This window comes from Pongo abelii, chromosome 18 (genome assembly GCF_028885655.2).
Source record: "Pongo abelii isolate AG06213 chromosome 18, NHGRI_mPonAbe1-v2.0_pri, whole genome shotgun sequence".
Classification (NCBI taxonomy): domain Eukaryota; kingdom Metazoa; phylum Chordata; class Mammalia; order Primates; family Hominidae; genus Pongo; species Pongo abelii.
This window is the reverse complement of record NC_072003.2, coordinates 33,021,560-33,038,480: the sequence shown is the minus strand read 5'-3', so window position 1 is coordinate 33,038,480 and position 16,921 is coordinate 33,021,560. Positions and strand designations below refer to the sequence as shown.

General features: G+C 47.9%; 1 protein-coding gene and 1 pseudogene across 1 annotated transcript in view; both read left to right on the top strand.

The window, feature by feature from the left end:
* The window catches only part of BCL7C (BAF chromatin remodeling complex subunit BCL7C), a 69,193-nt gene extending 57,836 nt beyond the window's left edge, over nt 1-11,357 (top strand). Inside the window, exon 6 of the mRNA XM_024233963.3 lies at nt 729-11,357. Within this exon, the coding sequence (XP_024089731.1) occupies nt 729-929 (201 nt within the window). The 3' untranslated portion in view covers nt 930-11,357. The remainder of the gene's footprint in view (nt 1-728) is intronic.
* A 2,424-nt stretch (nt 11,358-13,781) lies between these two features.
* On the top strand, nt 13,782-14,751 carry LOC100459831 (adipose-secreted signaling protein-like; annotated as a pseudogene).
* Nucleotides 14,752-16,921: the final 2,170 nt, after the last annotated feature.

Genomic DNA, 16,921 nt, shown 5'->3' with positions numbered 1-16,921 from the left:
GTGCTCTGCTAAAAAATTTTTTCTTTTTTTTCTTCAGACGGAGTCTCGCTCTGTCGCCCAGGCTGGAGTGCAGTGATGCGATCTCGGCTCACTGCAACCTCTGCCTACCGGGGTCAAGAGATTCTCCTGTATCAGCCCCCCGAGTAGCTGGGATTACAGGCGCCCGCCACCGCACCCCGCTAATTTTTATATTTTTAGTAGAGACGGGGTTTCACCTTATTGGTCAGGCTGGTCTCCAACTCCTGACCTCAGGTGATCCACCCGCCTCGGCCTCCCAAAGTGCTGGGATTACAGGCGTGAACCACCAAGCCCGGCCAAAAATTTTCTTAAAGGTAAAGGTTTATACTGATCTTTCCAATTTAACATATCCCTGATGGCCTGTGGATGCACCAACCACACTGACAGAATCATTTGAGGCTTCCTTTAAGTTATCTCCGTCTTAGAGCTTAACAAGAAGTTATGTAGCTTGCCCAAGATTACACTACAAGTAATGGCTGGAATTGGGATTCAAACCCAGCACTGTCTAATTTCAGAAACTGAGGTCCTACAGGTTTCCTACAAGGCCCGGCCTCACCCTCTGCCTGCTCTCAAAAATACACAACTTAATCGCTTGCAAAAGACTTTCCACCAACTTGCCCCATTTGGAAGTCATAAATGGGGCAAGTTGGTGGAAAGTCAGTGAGGTGAGAAGAGGAAACGCTACCCAGATTCTTCTTTTCTCCTTACAGGATTCAGGAGTGAGAATGACGAGGAGAGCCCTCCACGAGAAGGGGCTGAAGACAGAGCCCCTCAGGAGGCTCCTGCCCAGGAGGGGCCTCCGGACAAATGCCCGGCCCAGTTCCACGGCGGTGCCGGACACCAGAGCTCCCGGGGGAGGCAGCAAGGCCCCGAGGGCACCCAGAACAATCCCCCAGGGTAAGGGGAGGTGAGTGGGCTCCCCAAGCAAGCCAAGGCCCCTAAAGCCTCCCTTGGCTGCCCCAAGATCCAGCCACTACCTGTGCCCCGAGGGCGGAAAGAGCTTCCCAGCTCACCCACCGCGGTAACATCGGGGGCGAGCGGCCCTACACCTGCCCGAACCTAAGGCCACAGCACCCATCTGGCTCGCCACTGGCGCCCGAATGCATGGGAAGGGTTTAGGGCAGAACTTGGACCACATCCAGCGCCTGAGGCCGCCTTGCTAGAGGCCCAGGGGAGGGGTGCACTAGGCTGCCTCACCCACCTCCTCACGCACCCACGCGGCCACCCTCCCAGTGGTCTGAGTGTGCCATGCGAGGCACCTGCCACCCCGGGAGAGGCACCGAGTCTCGAGTCCTGCCGGCCCTGAGCCTCCGGGTCCACAGTGGGCAAGGGCCGTGGCAGCGACAGGCGCACGGGACCCGCCGGCCTCGCACCTTCTGCAGCACCACGTGACACCCACATGGCGCCCGGACGTCCACGCTTGTGTTGAGGCCCGCGCACGCGCAGAGACCCCAGCGCGGAAGCCGCCCCACACGCCAGGGCTTACGTACGCCAGCGCTGGGAGACCTCCAGCGCCCGAGGACATACGGCAAGTGCTTCCACCAGGGTGTCAGCCTAGCAGGCCAACCTGGGAACCCACGTGGACAAGCTGCCTTTCAGCCCAGGCGCCTGCCTCGTGTGGAGGCGTGGAGACTTCTGGCGCAGCCCTGAGCTGGTGGCCTAACCTACCTGGAAAATCCTAGCCTGAGAAGCAGCGCGAGTGAGCCTTTTGGGTGGTTCCAAGGCCGTTCACCAAGCTCTCACTTCCTGACTTCACCGTTGGGTCTGTTGTACTAGGAAATAGTAACGCCTCCCATTTATCGAGGGTTTACTGTGTACCAGGCATTGTGACTGATGTAATTTAGTTCTCACTGCATCCCTGTGGCATGGATATTGTCATTATCTGCATTTTGCAGATGGAGAAATTGAGTCTCTGAGAAGTTAAGGAACCTGCCCAAAGTCAGCAATGCAGTACCACTTCTCGTGCTGGGACACAGCGGGGTTAAGGCCGTGGGTTAACAGGGCCTCCATTTATGGAGAGCATTCATTTTTCTCTGGTGAATTATAGAAAACGCTTTTTACACTGAAGTGAGTAGATACTCCCTGGGATGAAAGTTAACATTCGTACCAATGATTGAGATGACAGAAATTTCACGCTTCAAGCCAATGCTTTAGATTCAGCCCATGGAATTCTGGGATGACCTTTTCTCAGTCGTCACCAGGGTGATGTTGGTGAAGGAAGCTCCACTCCAGGACCAGCTCCTGTGTAGAGCCTTCCTGGAGGCCAACAAGGATGACCTCTCTCCATTTGCCATCCCACTGGGTTGTCTGGGAAGTTCATCCAGTTCCTCTGGGCTAAGATTTCCAAGTTCCCAAAAGGGAAACTAATCTTCAGGAGTTGGGAATGAAAAAATGGAATTTGGGGGAATTCCTGAAAGCATGTTATTCTGTATTTTTCATAACTTTCTGTATTTTTTTTTTTTTTTGAGACGGAGTTTTGCTCTTGTCACTCAGGCTGGAGTGTAGTGGTGTGATCTCGGCTTACTGCAACCTCCACCTCCCAGGTCCAAGTGATTCTCCTGCCTCAGCCTCCCTAGCAGCTGGGATTACAGGCACGTGCCACCATGCCTGGCTAATTTTTTGTATTTTTAGTACAGAGAGGGTTTCATCATGTTGGCCAGGCTGGTCTCAAACTCCTGACCTTAGGTGATCCACCCACCTCAGCCTCCCAAAGTGCGGGGATTACACCATGCCCGGCCACTTTCTGCATTTTTTAATAAATAAGAAATACACACTTAGTAGTAGTTACAAAGAACTGTAGGCCTTAGCAAATATTCAATAACTGGAAGATGCCAACAAACATTGTTGGGTAGTATTTAAATAACAAAATATTCAAATATTTGACAAGATTAACAACACTACACAGAATCACAAGTTGAAATTGCCAGTTTAGGCTGAATGTGGTGGCACACGCCTGTGATTCCAGCACTTTGGGAGGCCAAGGCAGGAGGATCACTTGAGCCCAGAGTTTGAGGCTATAGTGAGCTATGATTGCACCACTGCACTCCAGCCTGGGCAACAGAGCAAGACCCTGTCTCTTAAAAAAAGAGAAAGGGAGAGAAATTGCCAATTTAAGGACTTATTTGTTTCCAAAACTTGTTATTTATTAGAACATCATTTGTAGGATTTGTATAAAATACAGTGCACGTAAACATTAATATTTGTGAGAGTGACTCGCTCTTAACAACAGGTAGAGCCACAAATATACTTTTAGTGTGTCAACAGCTACAAAAAGTATTTTGATTACTTATCTCCTAGGTACTCTTATCCCATATTCTGGAAATGTGTACCTTAACTTTATTTATTTATTTTTTGAGACAGTCTTGCTGCAGCTCCCAGGCTCAAGTGCAGTGGTGCAATCTCGACTCCACCTCCAGGGCTCAAGCAGTTCTTGTGCCTCAGCCGCCTGAGTAGCTGGGATTAGAGGCATGTGCCACCATGCCTGGCTAAGTTTTGTATTTTTTGTAGAGACAGGATTTTGCCATGTTGGCCAGGCTGGTCTCGAACTCCTGACCTCAAATGATCCAACCGCCTCAGCCTCCCAGAGTACCGGGATTACAGTACCTTAACTTTAGACTGTGTGTGTCAACGTTGCCTTCTCTTGCTTTCAATTTGGCATCAGTGGATTTCTTTAAGCCAGGAATGCCTCTATGTTGATTGTTAAGCATTAATTCTCACAGGAGAATTATAATGCTTTTCCCCATTTTCCCAATTTCTTGACTGATCGATTTTGGGATTCAGAAGAACATACAGATTTCCTGATAAATTCCAGGAGGAATTTCCTGCATAGAAACACTACTTTGGGGCTGGGCGCAGTGGGGCTCATGCCTATAATCCCAGCACTTTGGGAGGCCAAGGTGGTCGGATCATTTAAGGTCAGGAGTTCAAGACCTGTCTTGCCAACATGGTGAAACCTCATCTCTACTAAAAATACAAAAAAAAAAAAAAAAAATTAGCCGGGCGTGGTGCTGTACACCTGTAGTCCAAGCTACTTGGGAGGCTGAGATAGGAGAATCGCTTAAACCCGGGAGGCAGAAGTTTCAGTGAGCAGAGATTGTGCCACTGCACTCCAGCCTGGGTGACAGAGTGAGATTCTGTCTCAAAAAAGAAAAAGAAAGGCCGGGCACGGTGGCTCATGCCTGTAATCCCAGCACTTTGGGAGGCCGAGACGGGCGGATCACGAGGTCAGGAGTTCGAGACCAGCCTGAACAACATGGTGAAACCCATCTCTCCTAAAAATACAAAAATTAGCCAGGCATGGTGGTGCGTGCCTGAAGTCCTGCCTACTCAGGAGGCTGAGGCAGGAGAATTGCTTGAACCCAGGAGGCAGAGGTTGCAGCGAACTGAGATCCCACCACTGCACTTCAGCCTGTGTGACAGAGGGAGATTTGTCTCCAAAAAAAAAGGAAAAAGAAAAAAAAAGAAACACTACTCTGGGCTGAGCAGCATCGGCAAGTCAAGTCTGCTGCTGGAATTTTACCTAGAACATTGAATCTTGCCTTTTTGGTTTCAGGGGCCTCAGAGCCAGAGAATCCAAGTATGGATCCTAGCTCTACCAGTTCCTGGTGGCAAGGTCTTGGGCAAGTCACTTTACCTCTCTGAGCTTCAATTTAGTGGAAGGATAGATAGAATAATGTGTGGGGAGTCAATGCTTGATTTTTGAGGCAATATTGTAGGAGGGTTAAGAGTGTGGCTCTGGAGTCAGTCTGAGGTTTGAATCCTGGCTCCATTACTTACTACCTCTTTGATTTGAGGCAAGTTACGAACCACTCCATTTTTCTCTTCTGTAAAGTGGTGGCACTGATTGATGATTGTGGCAAACATCATCTTCATAGAGTTTTCATGAGTTTAAATAGGATCACATATGAAAATGCTTAACACAGAACATTGTACATTGTAAGTGTTTGATAAATGCAAACCCTGTAGCTGTTACCTGCTGTATCTACCTCACTGGGCAGTCGTGAGGATGAAAGGGAGGCTGTGTTGGGGAAGTGCTTTCTAAGCTGTGGAATGGTAGCCACACACTTCTCTTGCCTTCAGAGATGGGGTGGTCGGAAGCTATGGGCAGACATTAATGGTATCCCCAAGTAAGAGGCCTGAGAATACTTGCCTGTGTCCACAGAAGGTAGCTGTGTTGAGGCAAGTGTCACCATGGGTAGCTGGAAAACAGTGCAAAATGCTCTCAGCTAAGGGTTAATTGCAGTCATGAGGGCAAACTCTGGCATGGTATGACTTTGGGGCACCCTTGGGGACAGGGAGAAAACTGATTTTTTCAGAAAAAGGCTTTAGAGGAAGGATCATGTTAAATGGAACCTGCCCACTATATGTTTTTGTTTTTGTTTTTAATTAGGGGCCGCATCAGAGGAAGGGGACATGTAATAGAAGGTGGTTGGAGGGCTCTGACTTTTGTCTGAAACTGCTATTGGTGAAAGGCTGAACTTAGGACACATTCCTGTGAGCTGGAACCAGTGCACCCTCTTGCACTGTGCATGCACCACGATGTCGTTCATTGCCTAGACCATAGACCAAACATGGCTCAAAGGGCCTTCCAGAGAGGATCGCATGTCATTCTGACAGCAGCCCCTCAACAATGTACAGATGAGGGCTTGAAGTCTCGGAAAGTTAAGTCCATTGCCCAAGGTCACACAAGTGATATTAATATATTATGAAGTCAGGATTCAGGCACAGTCCAAGCTCTTTTTTTTTTTTTTTTTTTTTGAGCCGGAGTCTCGCTCTATCACCCAGGCTGGAGTGCAGTGGCACAATCTTGGCTCACTGCATCCTCCACCTCCCAGGTTCAAGTGATTCTCGTGCCTCAGCCTCCTGAGTAGCTGGGACTACAGACGTGTGCCACCGCGCCTGGCCAGTTTACAGTCCAAGCTCTTAACCCCACCAGCCTGCCTCAACCACCAGGGGCCAGACTGCTGATCTTGAACAAGGAAGAAGAAAATCCAAATGGTTTCAGTGCCTAAATTTCCTCCTTTCTTGCCTTTGGTAACAACTTTTTCTGTCTCTGAATATCATTGCTACTTCTCTGGACACTGCTTCTTTGCTTCCAGGGCTGTTTTTCTTGCTTAGCCCTAAGTCAGCCTCGTTTGGGACCTGTCCTTAGACTCTTTCTTCTGCACAGGTCTGTGAAAGATCTCTTTTATGTGCGCAGCTCCAGCTGTTGGTCCTCTCTCAATCTAACCCAGACTGCCCCTCTGAGCACCAGCCTAAGCAGCCAGCTGCCTCCTTGACATCCCCTCTCTGGCTCTCATTCGTGATGTCTCCCCTAACACGACTTGCCTCCAAAGTGCCACCTCCTCCCTGCCATGGTCTCAGTTCCAAATTGTGGCGTAGTGGTGGGGAATTTAGAAAGCCTTCAAAGACGAAGCCTCTTGAATGAGTTCTCAGGGCTAGAGATAGACCACAGAGTGTGTTCTCTGAGAGCTACCAACAGTCTGGGGGTGAACTTGGAGAGTGGAATTCACCATTTAATCAGTCAGCTGGCTACGGAATGCCCAGCTGCATGCCAGGTCCAGCCGCTGGGGTGGAAAGATGCATTCACGAGTAGAACAAACAGGATTCCTGGCTTCAGGGAGCATCCAGGCTGTTGGAGAAGACAGAAGTCATGCAATCCCCCAAAATACACTCTTATAAACTGTGATAAGTGTCATGAAGGAAAAGTTCTTGGTGCCATGAAAGCATATTGTAGATCTAAATTAGATTAAGATGGTCAAAGAAGGTCATTGTGAGAAAGTGACAATTACTGTCTCCCTGAGATCTGAGTTGGGGAGGAGAATTCCATAGACAAGCAAGAGTAGGCACAAAAGACCCAAGGGTGGGAAAGAGCTTGGTATGGTGGGGAAACTGAAAGGCAATCCTTATAGTGGGAGCTGAGCATAAGGCTAGGTGGCCTGGGCAGGGGTGATGGCAGAGCCTTGTGGGCCACAGTAAGGAGCCTGGAGGTTTTGGGTTAACTTTTTCTTTTTCCTTAAATTTGAGACACAGACTCACTCTGTCTCCAGGCTGGAGCACAGTGGCGTGATCTTGGCGCATTGCAACCTCTACCTCCGAGGTTCAAGCAATTCTCCCACCTCAGGCTCTCAAGTAGCTGGGATTACAGGCACCTGCCACTACACCTGGCTAATTTTTGTATTTTTAGTAGAGAGAGAGTTTCACCATATTGGCCAGGCTGGTCTTGAACTCTTGACCTCAAGTGATCCACCCTCCTCGGCTTCCCAAAGTGCTTACAAATCCCCAAAGGGATTACAGGCATAAGCCACCATGCCCTTCCTGGTTTAACTTTTTATTTGGAAATAATTTCAAAGTTACAGAAAAGTCTCAAGAATAGTACAATGGACATCTGCATAGCCTTTGTCCCAGATTCACCTGGTGTTCACATTTTACCCCATTTCTCTGTCACTGGCCATCTCTCTATTTAAGGTATATACAGATGACTTTGATTCCGATCTAGTTGAGAATAAGTTGCAGACCTCATGTTCCTCTACCCCTAAATAGTGTGTGTTTCCTCCCACAGTACAATTATCCACTGCATTAAATTTCACACAGATCCAATGTGGTATCTAATTTACCTCCCATCTTGTCACTTGTCTCAGTAACACCCTTTAGATGGCATTTCTCCTCTAGCACAGGATCCAGTCTAAGAATGATGTATTGCATTTAGTTGTTGTTTCTCTCTAGTATCCCTTAATCGGGAATGGTTAGCCTTTCTTTGTCTGCATGGTGTTGATATTATTGAAGAATTCAATCCTCCCCTTTATCTTAATAGAACATTCTTCATTTGGGGTTTGTCTGCTTGTTTCTTCATTATAATATATGGGTTATGCATTCCTGGCTGGAAGACTGTGTAAGTGATACTGTGTCCTTCTCAGTGTAACAGCTAAAGCCACACATGTCTGTCTGTTCCTCCGTGGTGATTTTTTTTTTTAAACAGAGTCTTGCTCTGTTGCCCAGGCTGGAGTGCAGTGGTGTGTTCTCAGCTCACTGCAACCTCCGCCTCCTGGGTTCAAGCAATTCTCCCTGCTTCAGCCTCCTGAGTAGCTGGGATTACAGGTACCCACCACCACGCCCAGCTAATTTTTGTATTTTTTAGTAGAGACTGGGTTTCGCCATGTTGGCCAGGCTGGTCTTGAACTCCTGCCCTCAGGTGATCCACCTGCCTCAGCCTCCCAAAGTGCTGCGATTACAGGCGTGAGCCACCACGCCCAGCCCCTCCTTGGTGATTTTAATTTTGATCACCAAGTCAAGGTTATTTGATTTCTCCAATCTGGAGTTAGTATTTTTCCCTTGTAACAAGTAATCTATGAGGAGGTATTTTATAACCATGACTATATCCTATTCCACATCAAAAGTTAAATAGATGAGATTTAACACCTATTGATGATTCTTGCCTGACTAAGAATCATGATGGTTACAGAATAGTAACTCAACCCCAGGACTCCCTCCACATTTATTAGTCAACACTTGGCATTCTTCTTTCCATTTATTTTAGATTCACTATTCGTAGGAACTCTTGGATTTCTATTATTTTCCAATAAATTTTATAATTAGTTATTAATCTTAATTATTTTGGTGCTCAGATTGTCCCAGATTTGGCCACTGGAAGCTCCTTAAAACTAGAAGCCTGGATTTCATCCCAGCTTCCGTGTAGTGGCATGATTCAGTTTACAGATAAGATCACCCTGACTGCTGTATGAGAATGCACTTATAGGGGCATAGTCCAGGTGGGAGATGTGGCTTAGATTAGGGTTGTGACATACATGGGGAGGGAATGGATGGAGGTAAGAGAAACATTGGAAGCCAGGTGCTGTGGCTCACGTCTGTAATCCTAACACTTTGGGAGGCCAAGGCAGGAGGATCGCTTGAGGCCAGGAGTTTGAGACCTGCCTGGGCAACATAGCAACACCCTGTCTCTTAAAAAAAAAAAGGTAAGAATCGGCTGGGTGCGGTGGCTCACGCTTGTAATCCCAGCACTTTGGGAGGCCGAGGCAGGCGGATCATGAGGTCAGGAGTTCGAGACCACGGTGAAACCCCATCTCTACTAAAAATACAAAAAATTAGCCGGGCGTGGTGGCAGGCGCCTGTAGTCCCAGCTACTCAGAGAGGCTGAGGCAGGAGAATGGAGTGAACCTGGGAGGCGGAGCTTGCAGTGAGCCGAGATCGAGCCACTGCACTCCAGCCTGGGTGACAGAGCGAGACTCTGTCTCAAAAAAAAAAAGTAAGAATTAGCCAGGCATGGTGCTGTGCACCTATAGTCCTAGCTATTCGGAAGGTTGAGGTGGGAGGATCACTTGAGCCCAGGAGTTTGAGGCTCCAGTGAGCCATGACTGTGCCACTGCACTCCAGCCTCAGTAACAGAGTGAGACCCTGTCTCTAAAAGAAAATAAAAACATTGGAGGTAGAATCAGCAGGACTTAATGGTGGATTGAATGCACAGTCAGAGAGGGCAGAGTTGAGAGCCACCGGAGCAGCCGGGGGAATGGTGATGTTGACTAATACAGGGAAGACAAGCAGAGTAAGGGGTTGGGTGGTGGGGGAGGTGTTAGATGCGTTGAGTTTGAGGGGTCTGGAATATCCAGTGTTCTCTGGCACCCAAGTGAAGGGGTCAGCGAGACAACTAGACTCTGGAGCTGGCACAGAAGTCCAGACCAGAAGTAAACTTAAGGCCATGAACCCATGGTCTTGGATGAAATGTTGTAAGGGGAGAATGTGGACTGAGATGGGAGTGCACTGTTTGGGGGTGCAGGGGTGTATGGCCAGAATTTGCAGTGGAGAGGTAGGTGGGGACCAGGGCACATGGCGCCTGGAGTGTCATGCTGGGCACTGGGGAGCCCACTGAAGAGTCCTGGGCAGAGCAGTGAATGACAGGTGTGATTGGCGTTTCAGCAGGACTGTTCTGACAGCCAAGTACAGATGATCTGGGGGGCTATGGAAGTGGCTGATGCTGTCGTCCTTTCTAAAGTAAATCTGATCATCTCTTGCCCCTGGAGGTGGCTCAGGTGGGTTGCCATGCCTGAATGCCCTCTCCTTGTTCATCTGGGTGCAAAAACGATGATTAAAACACCTGTCTCAACTGCACTCACCAGCCCCCGGTGATGTGATAGCAAACCCATGTCTCCCTGCCTCACTGTGGCTAGAGCCACACAACCTGCTCCTTTACCAGCCCCTGCTGATGTGACAGCAAACCCACGTCTCCCTGCCTTATTGTAGCTAGAGCTATACAACCTGCTCCCGGGACCTTTTCTCAGCCAGGTGTAACACAGCAGGTGTGAGTGTGCACAGGCTGGTCCCCAAGGCTTGCTGGAGTCTGTTTGGGGACCATGATCTTCTGCCCTGGCATGCTTTGAGTACACTGTGGTCTCTGTCATTCAGGCCACTGCTCATTCAAACCTATATATTGTCCCCTCCCACCCCGCACGGCCCATAGAGGGTGGGTTCAAGTCGGAATGAACATCCTGGGGTGCAGGCGTCCAAGAAATATGCAGTCCTGCCTATGGGGTGCTGACAGCCCCTTGGCAGGACACAGATAACCAAAGGCAGAAATTGTAAGAGACCAGAGGGAGGGGCAGGTGCTCTGGGAGCCCAGGAAAGGCCAGAGTGTTTCTGGTTGGAGAAATCAGGGTCGGTCCTCAGAGAAGATGGCGTTTGAACTGGGACTTGAGGAGAAGACTATTTTCCATTTCACACAAGAAATCTTTGATTATTCAGTAAAAAGAGGAAATAAGAAAAAAAATCAGACTAGTCTGGCCAACATGGTGAAACCCCATCTCTACTAAAAATACAAAATTAGCCAGGCATGGTGGCGGGTACCTGTAATCCCAGCTACTTGGGAGGCCCAAGCAGGAGAATCGCTTAAACTCGGGAGGTGGAGGTTGCAGTGAGCCTAGATCATGCCACTGCACTCCAGCCTGGCGGACAGAGCAAGACTCCATCTCAAAAAAAATTAAAAAAAAAAAAAAAAGAAAAAAAGGCCGGGCGCAGTGGCTCATGCCTATAATCCCAGAACTTTGGGAGGCCAAGGCGGGTGGATCATGAGGTCAGGAATTCGAGACCAGCCTGGCCAATATGGTGAAACCCTGTTTCTACTAAAACTACAAAAATTAGCTGGGCGTGGTGGCAGGTGCCTGTAATCCCAGCTACTCCGGAGGCTGAGGCAGGAGAATCACTTGAACTCGGGAGGCGGAGTTTGCAGTGAGCTGAGATCGCGCCAGTGCACTCCAGCCTGGCCGACAGAGCAAGACTTCATCTCAAAAAAAAAAAAAAAAAAAAAAGGAAAAAGAAAAACCATCAAAGCCCCACTTCCTCATATTTTATTGACGTTGTCAACACAGCCATTATAGGTTGCATAACAATCCATTAGGTGGATCCTGCATAGTTAGTCCTCTTATTGTTGGACTAATTCATTCCAGGCCTCAGGACATGGGCTTCCGGCCTGTGGCTGGGCAATGGGGCCAGATGCAACTCAGGAATCGGTGCTTGAGCCCATCCGCTCATTCTTCCACTCATAATGTCTATTAAGAACTCAGTGCCTACCAGGGCCTGTGGATCCAATGAGTATCAGGACATGGTTCCTGTCCTGTCAAGTCTACTAGTAAGTGAGTCATAAGTGAAAAGAATTAGTTGTAGAGAAACCTGTAGAGTGCCACAGTCAAGGAACAGGATGTTCAAGATGCGTTGATGACAGACACAGGAGCTTCAGCCCGGGGAACAGGAGAGGACACCAGGCGGAGCTCGAGGAGTGAGAGGGGAGAGGCCTGATGACACATGCCAGGGGACCAAGCCTGCGGGGATGCCCCCAAGCGTGTCTCTGTCCACAGGCAGAAAGCTCATCCCACCACCTCTCAGGCCTCTGAGTGTTGTTTTTTCTGTTTTCTATTTCAAATATTCCCTTTCTCCCATTTTTGGGGGAACTGTTTTTATACTACTTTCCAAAATCTCAACTTGAAAGCATGCTTAATTTGTTTCATTTTTTTTCTATTTTTGACGCTAAAAGCATTTAATGCTGTTTTTACCTCTGCATATAGCTTTGGCTGTTAATCCTACTTTTTAAATTATTTTTCTAAATAGTCTGTTTTTTAATTTTTTTAATTCTTGATTTACATCTTGTCCTAAGGATAATTTGAGATGCTACTTACGTTTCAAAATTTCTAAGTGGTGTGTTTTACATTATTGTTAGTTGTATTGTATTTTGATCTGAAAATGGTTTCTAGAATTTCTACTTTTCAAAATTTACCAAAATATTCTTTGTAGCTTAATAATTATTTAATTTTGTCCACTGTCCATGAAACTTGAAAAGAAGGTGTACTGTTTGTTTTCAGGGTAAGAAATTTATATGTTCATATTTTCTATGTCCTTATTTATTTTTTGATTATTTGTTCAGAAAATGTGTTAGAATATTTCCAATAAAACTGTTTCTCATGTTTTTCCTTGTATTGCTGTCTATTTTATTTCACAGTTCTTTGTTGTTTATTTAACATAAGAAAAAAAAAAAGGCCGGGCACGGTGGCTCATGCCTGTAATCCCAGCACTTTGGGAGGCGGAGGTGGGCGGATCACGAGGTCAAGAGCTCAAGACTATCCTGGCCAACATGGTGAAACCCCATCTCTACTAAAAATACAAAAATTAGCCGGGTGTGGTGGCGCATGTCTGTAATCCCAGCTACTCAGGAGGCTGAGGCAGGAGAATCGCTTGAACCCGGGAGGCAGAGGTTGCAGTGAGCTGAGATCTTGCCATTGCACTCCTGGCTGGGCAACAGAGCAAGACTCCATCTCAAAAAAAAAAAAAAAATTAAACCCATTCGAGGCTGGGCCCGGTGGCTCGCACCTGTGATCCCAGCACTTTGGGAGGCCGAAGTGGGCAGATCTCTCGAGCTCAGAAGTTTGAGACCAGCCTGGGCAACATGGCGAAACCCCTTCTCTAACAAAAAATACAAAAATTAGCTGGACAGGGTGGCGTGTGCCTATAGTCGCAGCTACTTGGGAAGCTGAGTGGGAGGATCACTGGAGACCGGGAGGTAGAGGTTGCAGTGAGCTGAGATCACACCGCAGTGCTCCAGCCTGAGCGACAAGAGCGAGACTCCATCTAAAAAAAAAAAAAAAAATTAGGGCTAGGCGCAGTGGCTCACGCCCGTAATCCCAACACTTTAGGAGGCCGAGGTGGGCAGATCACGAGGTCAGGAGATTTAGACCATCCCGGCTAATACAGTGAAACCCCATCTCTACTAAAAATACAAAAAATGGCCAGGCACGGTGGCTCACACCTGTAATCCCAGCACTTTGGGAGGCTGAGGTGGGCGGATCACAAGGTCAGTAGATCGAGACCATCCTGGCTAACACGGTGAAACCCCATCTCTACTAAAAATACAAAAAAATTAGCTGGGCGTGGTGGCTGGTGCCTGTAGTCCCAGCTACTCGGGAGGCTGAGGCAGGAGAATGGTGTGAACCCAGGAGGCGGAGCTTGTAGTGAGCCAAGCTCGCGCCGCTGCACTCCAGCCTGGGCAACAGTGCGAGACTCCATCTCAAAAAAAATAAAAATTAAAAATATAGGCCAGTTCTTCCTCATGCTTGGCATTGAGCTCCTGCAGCCGAGCCTGGGTCATGCCTGCCCTGCCCGGCACCGGGTGCACACTGCAAGGCTCCTGCTGGTGTCCCTGGAACATGGGAGGCTGCTGAGCATGAGTGGTGGTGTCCGGCAGGAGCTGTGTGGCAGGGAGGGCATCCATGGCTGCAGCCAACAGGGGTAACAAGCCCAGAGTCCGGAGGAGTATCTGCTTTGCGGCAGGCCACGATACAGAGGGCTCCCATGTCGCTGTCGGCTGCTACAGGTGTGAATGAAGGGGGATGAATGCAGAAATGAAGACAAAGACAAAAAGATCTGTTTTGAAAGAAGGGGTCAGGGGGCTCCTTGCTTCTAGTGAACAAGGGCAGCCCTGAGCTTCCACAGCCCTTCGTATTTATTAGGTAGAAAGAGCAGGGAGGGAGAGGTAACGGTTGGTCAGTTGCTTGATTTATCACAGGTACACATAATTGCTTTCTTTGTACAACAGGCTTCAGATGTTCCCATAGGTAATCACAAGGAACACTGCCCTTGGGGCGTGACTGCTCTCAGCACTCCCTCTGTGGGCAGATGCAGCCATCAGTTTTCCAACATCCTGCTTTCATGAGAACAGTTTTCCGTTTACTCATATAGCCTCCAGTGGTATACTGAGTTGGTCACGACCCCCATTTTCTTGGCCTGTAATACTCCCAGAGCCACGTCTGCTTTGATGAGAAGCTTCATGACTCGGTGGTCATGGCCACGCAGGACAGCGACAGCAGCTTTCTGGTCAAGGTTGGCTTCCTGAAGATCCTGCTCAGGTATGAGATTACCTTCACTCTGCCCCCCGCCCAGTGAGCAAGGACGTCCGTGAGGCACCTGTCCCCAGCCTCTGCATGTCAAGCTCCTCAGCGTTGTACCTGTCCCTGAAGGTTACAGTGTCAAGTGCGAGTACTCGGCGCACAAAGAGGGCGTCCTCAAAGCGGAGATGCTGCCAGCCTGCGAAGGTGGCGCCGACGCCTGTGTGAGCGTGGCAGTGCAGGCCAGCGCCAGGGGCCGACACCATGGCGTGCCCACCTGAGGGACGGTGTCAAGGGCTCGGGCGCCGCACTGGAATACGACTCGCAGCACAGCCACTGGCACAGCTTTGACTGAGGCCCGAGGCCCTGCCCGCCCCGGGCCCTCAGCCTTAAACCCCGCCTGGTCCCCATGACACGCTGCGTGATGGTGGTTTCCTCGCCCCTCTCCAGGGTGGGTGTAGGGTGGAGTGGCCCCTGCCTTCATTCCTGCCACCACCCTGCCTCTCCCGTCTTCCTCTTCCACTTCGTCCTCTCCGTGTGCCTCAGGCTCCTGCCAGAAGACATTGGTTGAGCCCACAAGGAGACTGTCTGGGGAAGGGATGGGGAAGGCCTGGGGTGGGTTCTCCCCACTGCCCACCCCAAGCCACAGGAGCTCCAGCCAGGGTCTGGAGGAGGATGGAGCTTGCTCTGTGACATTGTGGCCCCATCACTGCTGCTGCTGCCTGGCGTCAGCCACCTCTCCTGCTCCTCTCTCTTCTCCACTGCTGTCCACAATGAGTAGGAGGGAGGTGCAGTCCCCACCTCTCACCACTCAGGGTCTGTGTTACTTGGTTTTTAAGTGACTGATTAGGATACAACCCTAAAGAAATAAAACTTCCAGTGGATACAAAATTATATATATATATATATGCCCATATATATATACCCATATATATGCCCATATATATATACCCATATATATATATGCCCATATATATACCCATATATATATATGCCCATATATATACCCATATATATATATGCCCATATATATACCCATATATATATGCCCATATATATATATACCCATATATATATATGCCCATATATATATACCCGTATATATATGCCCATATATATATACCCGTATATATATGCCCATATATATATACCCATATATATATATGCCCATATATATATACCCATATATATATGCCCATATATATATACCCATATATATATGCCCATATATATATACCCATATATATATGCCCATATATATATACCCATATATATGCCCATATATATATACCCATATATATATGCCCATATATATATACCCATATATATATGCCCATATATATACCCATATATATATGCCCATATATATACCCATATATATATGCCCATATATATATACCCATATATATATGCCCATATATATATACCCATATATATATGCCCATATATATATACCCATATATATATGCCCATATATATATACCCATATATATATGCCCATATATATATACCCATATATATATGCCCATATATATATACCCATATATATATGCCCATATATATATACCCATATATATATGCCCATATATATATACCCATATATATATGCCCATATATATGCCCATATATATACCCATATATATGCCCATATATATGCCCATATATATGCCCATATATATGCCCATATATATATGCCCATATATATATGCCCATATATATATGCCCATATATATATGCCCATATATATATGCCCATATATGCCCATATATATATGCCCATATATATATGCCCATATATATATGCCCATATATATATGCCCATATATATATGCCCATATATATATGCCCATATATATATATGCCCATATATATATGCCCATATATATATGCCCATATGTGTATATATATATATATGCCCATATATATATATGCCCATATGTATATATATGGGCATGGTGGCTCATGCCTGTAATTCCAGCACTTTGGAAAGCCAAGACAGGAGGATCACTTGAGACCAAGAGTTCGAGACCAGCCTGGTCAACAGAGCAAGACCCCATAAGACCCCATCTCTATCTACAAAAATAAAAAATAAAAAGAAATTAAAAATATATTAACTGAGCTCTCCCTCTCCCTCTCCCTCTCCCTCTCCTCCCTCTCCCTCTCCCTCTCCTCCCTCTCCCTCTCCCTCTCCTCCCTCTCCCTCTCCCTCTCCTCCCTCTCCCTCTCCCTCTCCCTCTCCCTCTCCCTCTCCCTCTCCCTCTCCCTCTCCTCCCTCTCCCTCTCCCTCTCCTCCCTCTCCCTCTCCCCTTTCTTCGGTCTCCCTCCCTTCTTTTTTCGGTCTCCCTCTGTTGCTGAAGCTGGACTGTACTGCTGTGATCTCGGCTCGCTGCAACCTCCCTGCCTCGGGCTCCTGTGACTCTCCTGCCTCGGCCTGCCGAGTGCCTGGGATTGCAGGCGCGCGCCGCCACGCCTGAATGGTTTTTGTATTTTTGGTGGAGACAGGGTTTTGCCATGTTGACCGGGCTG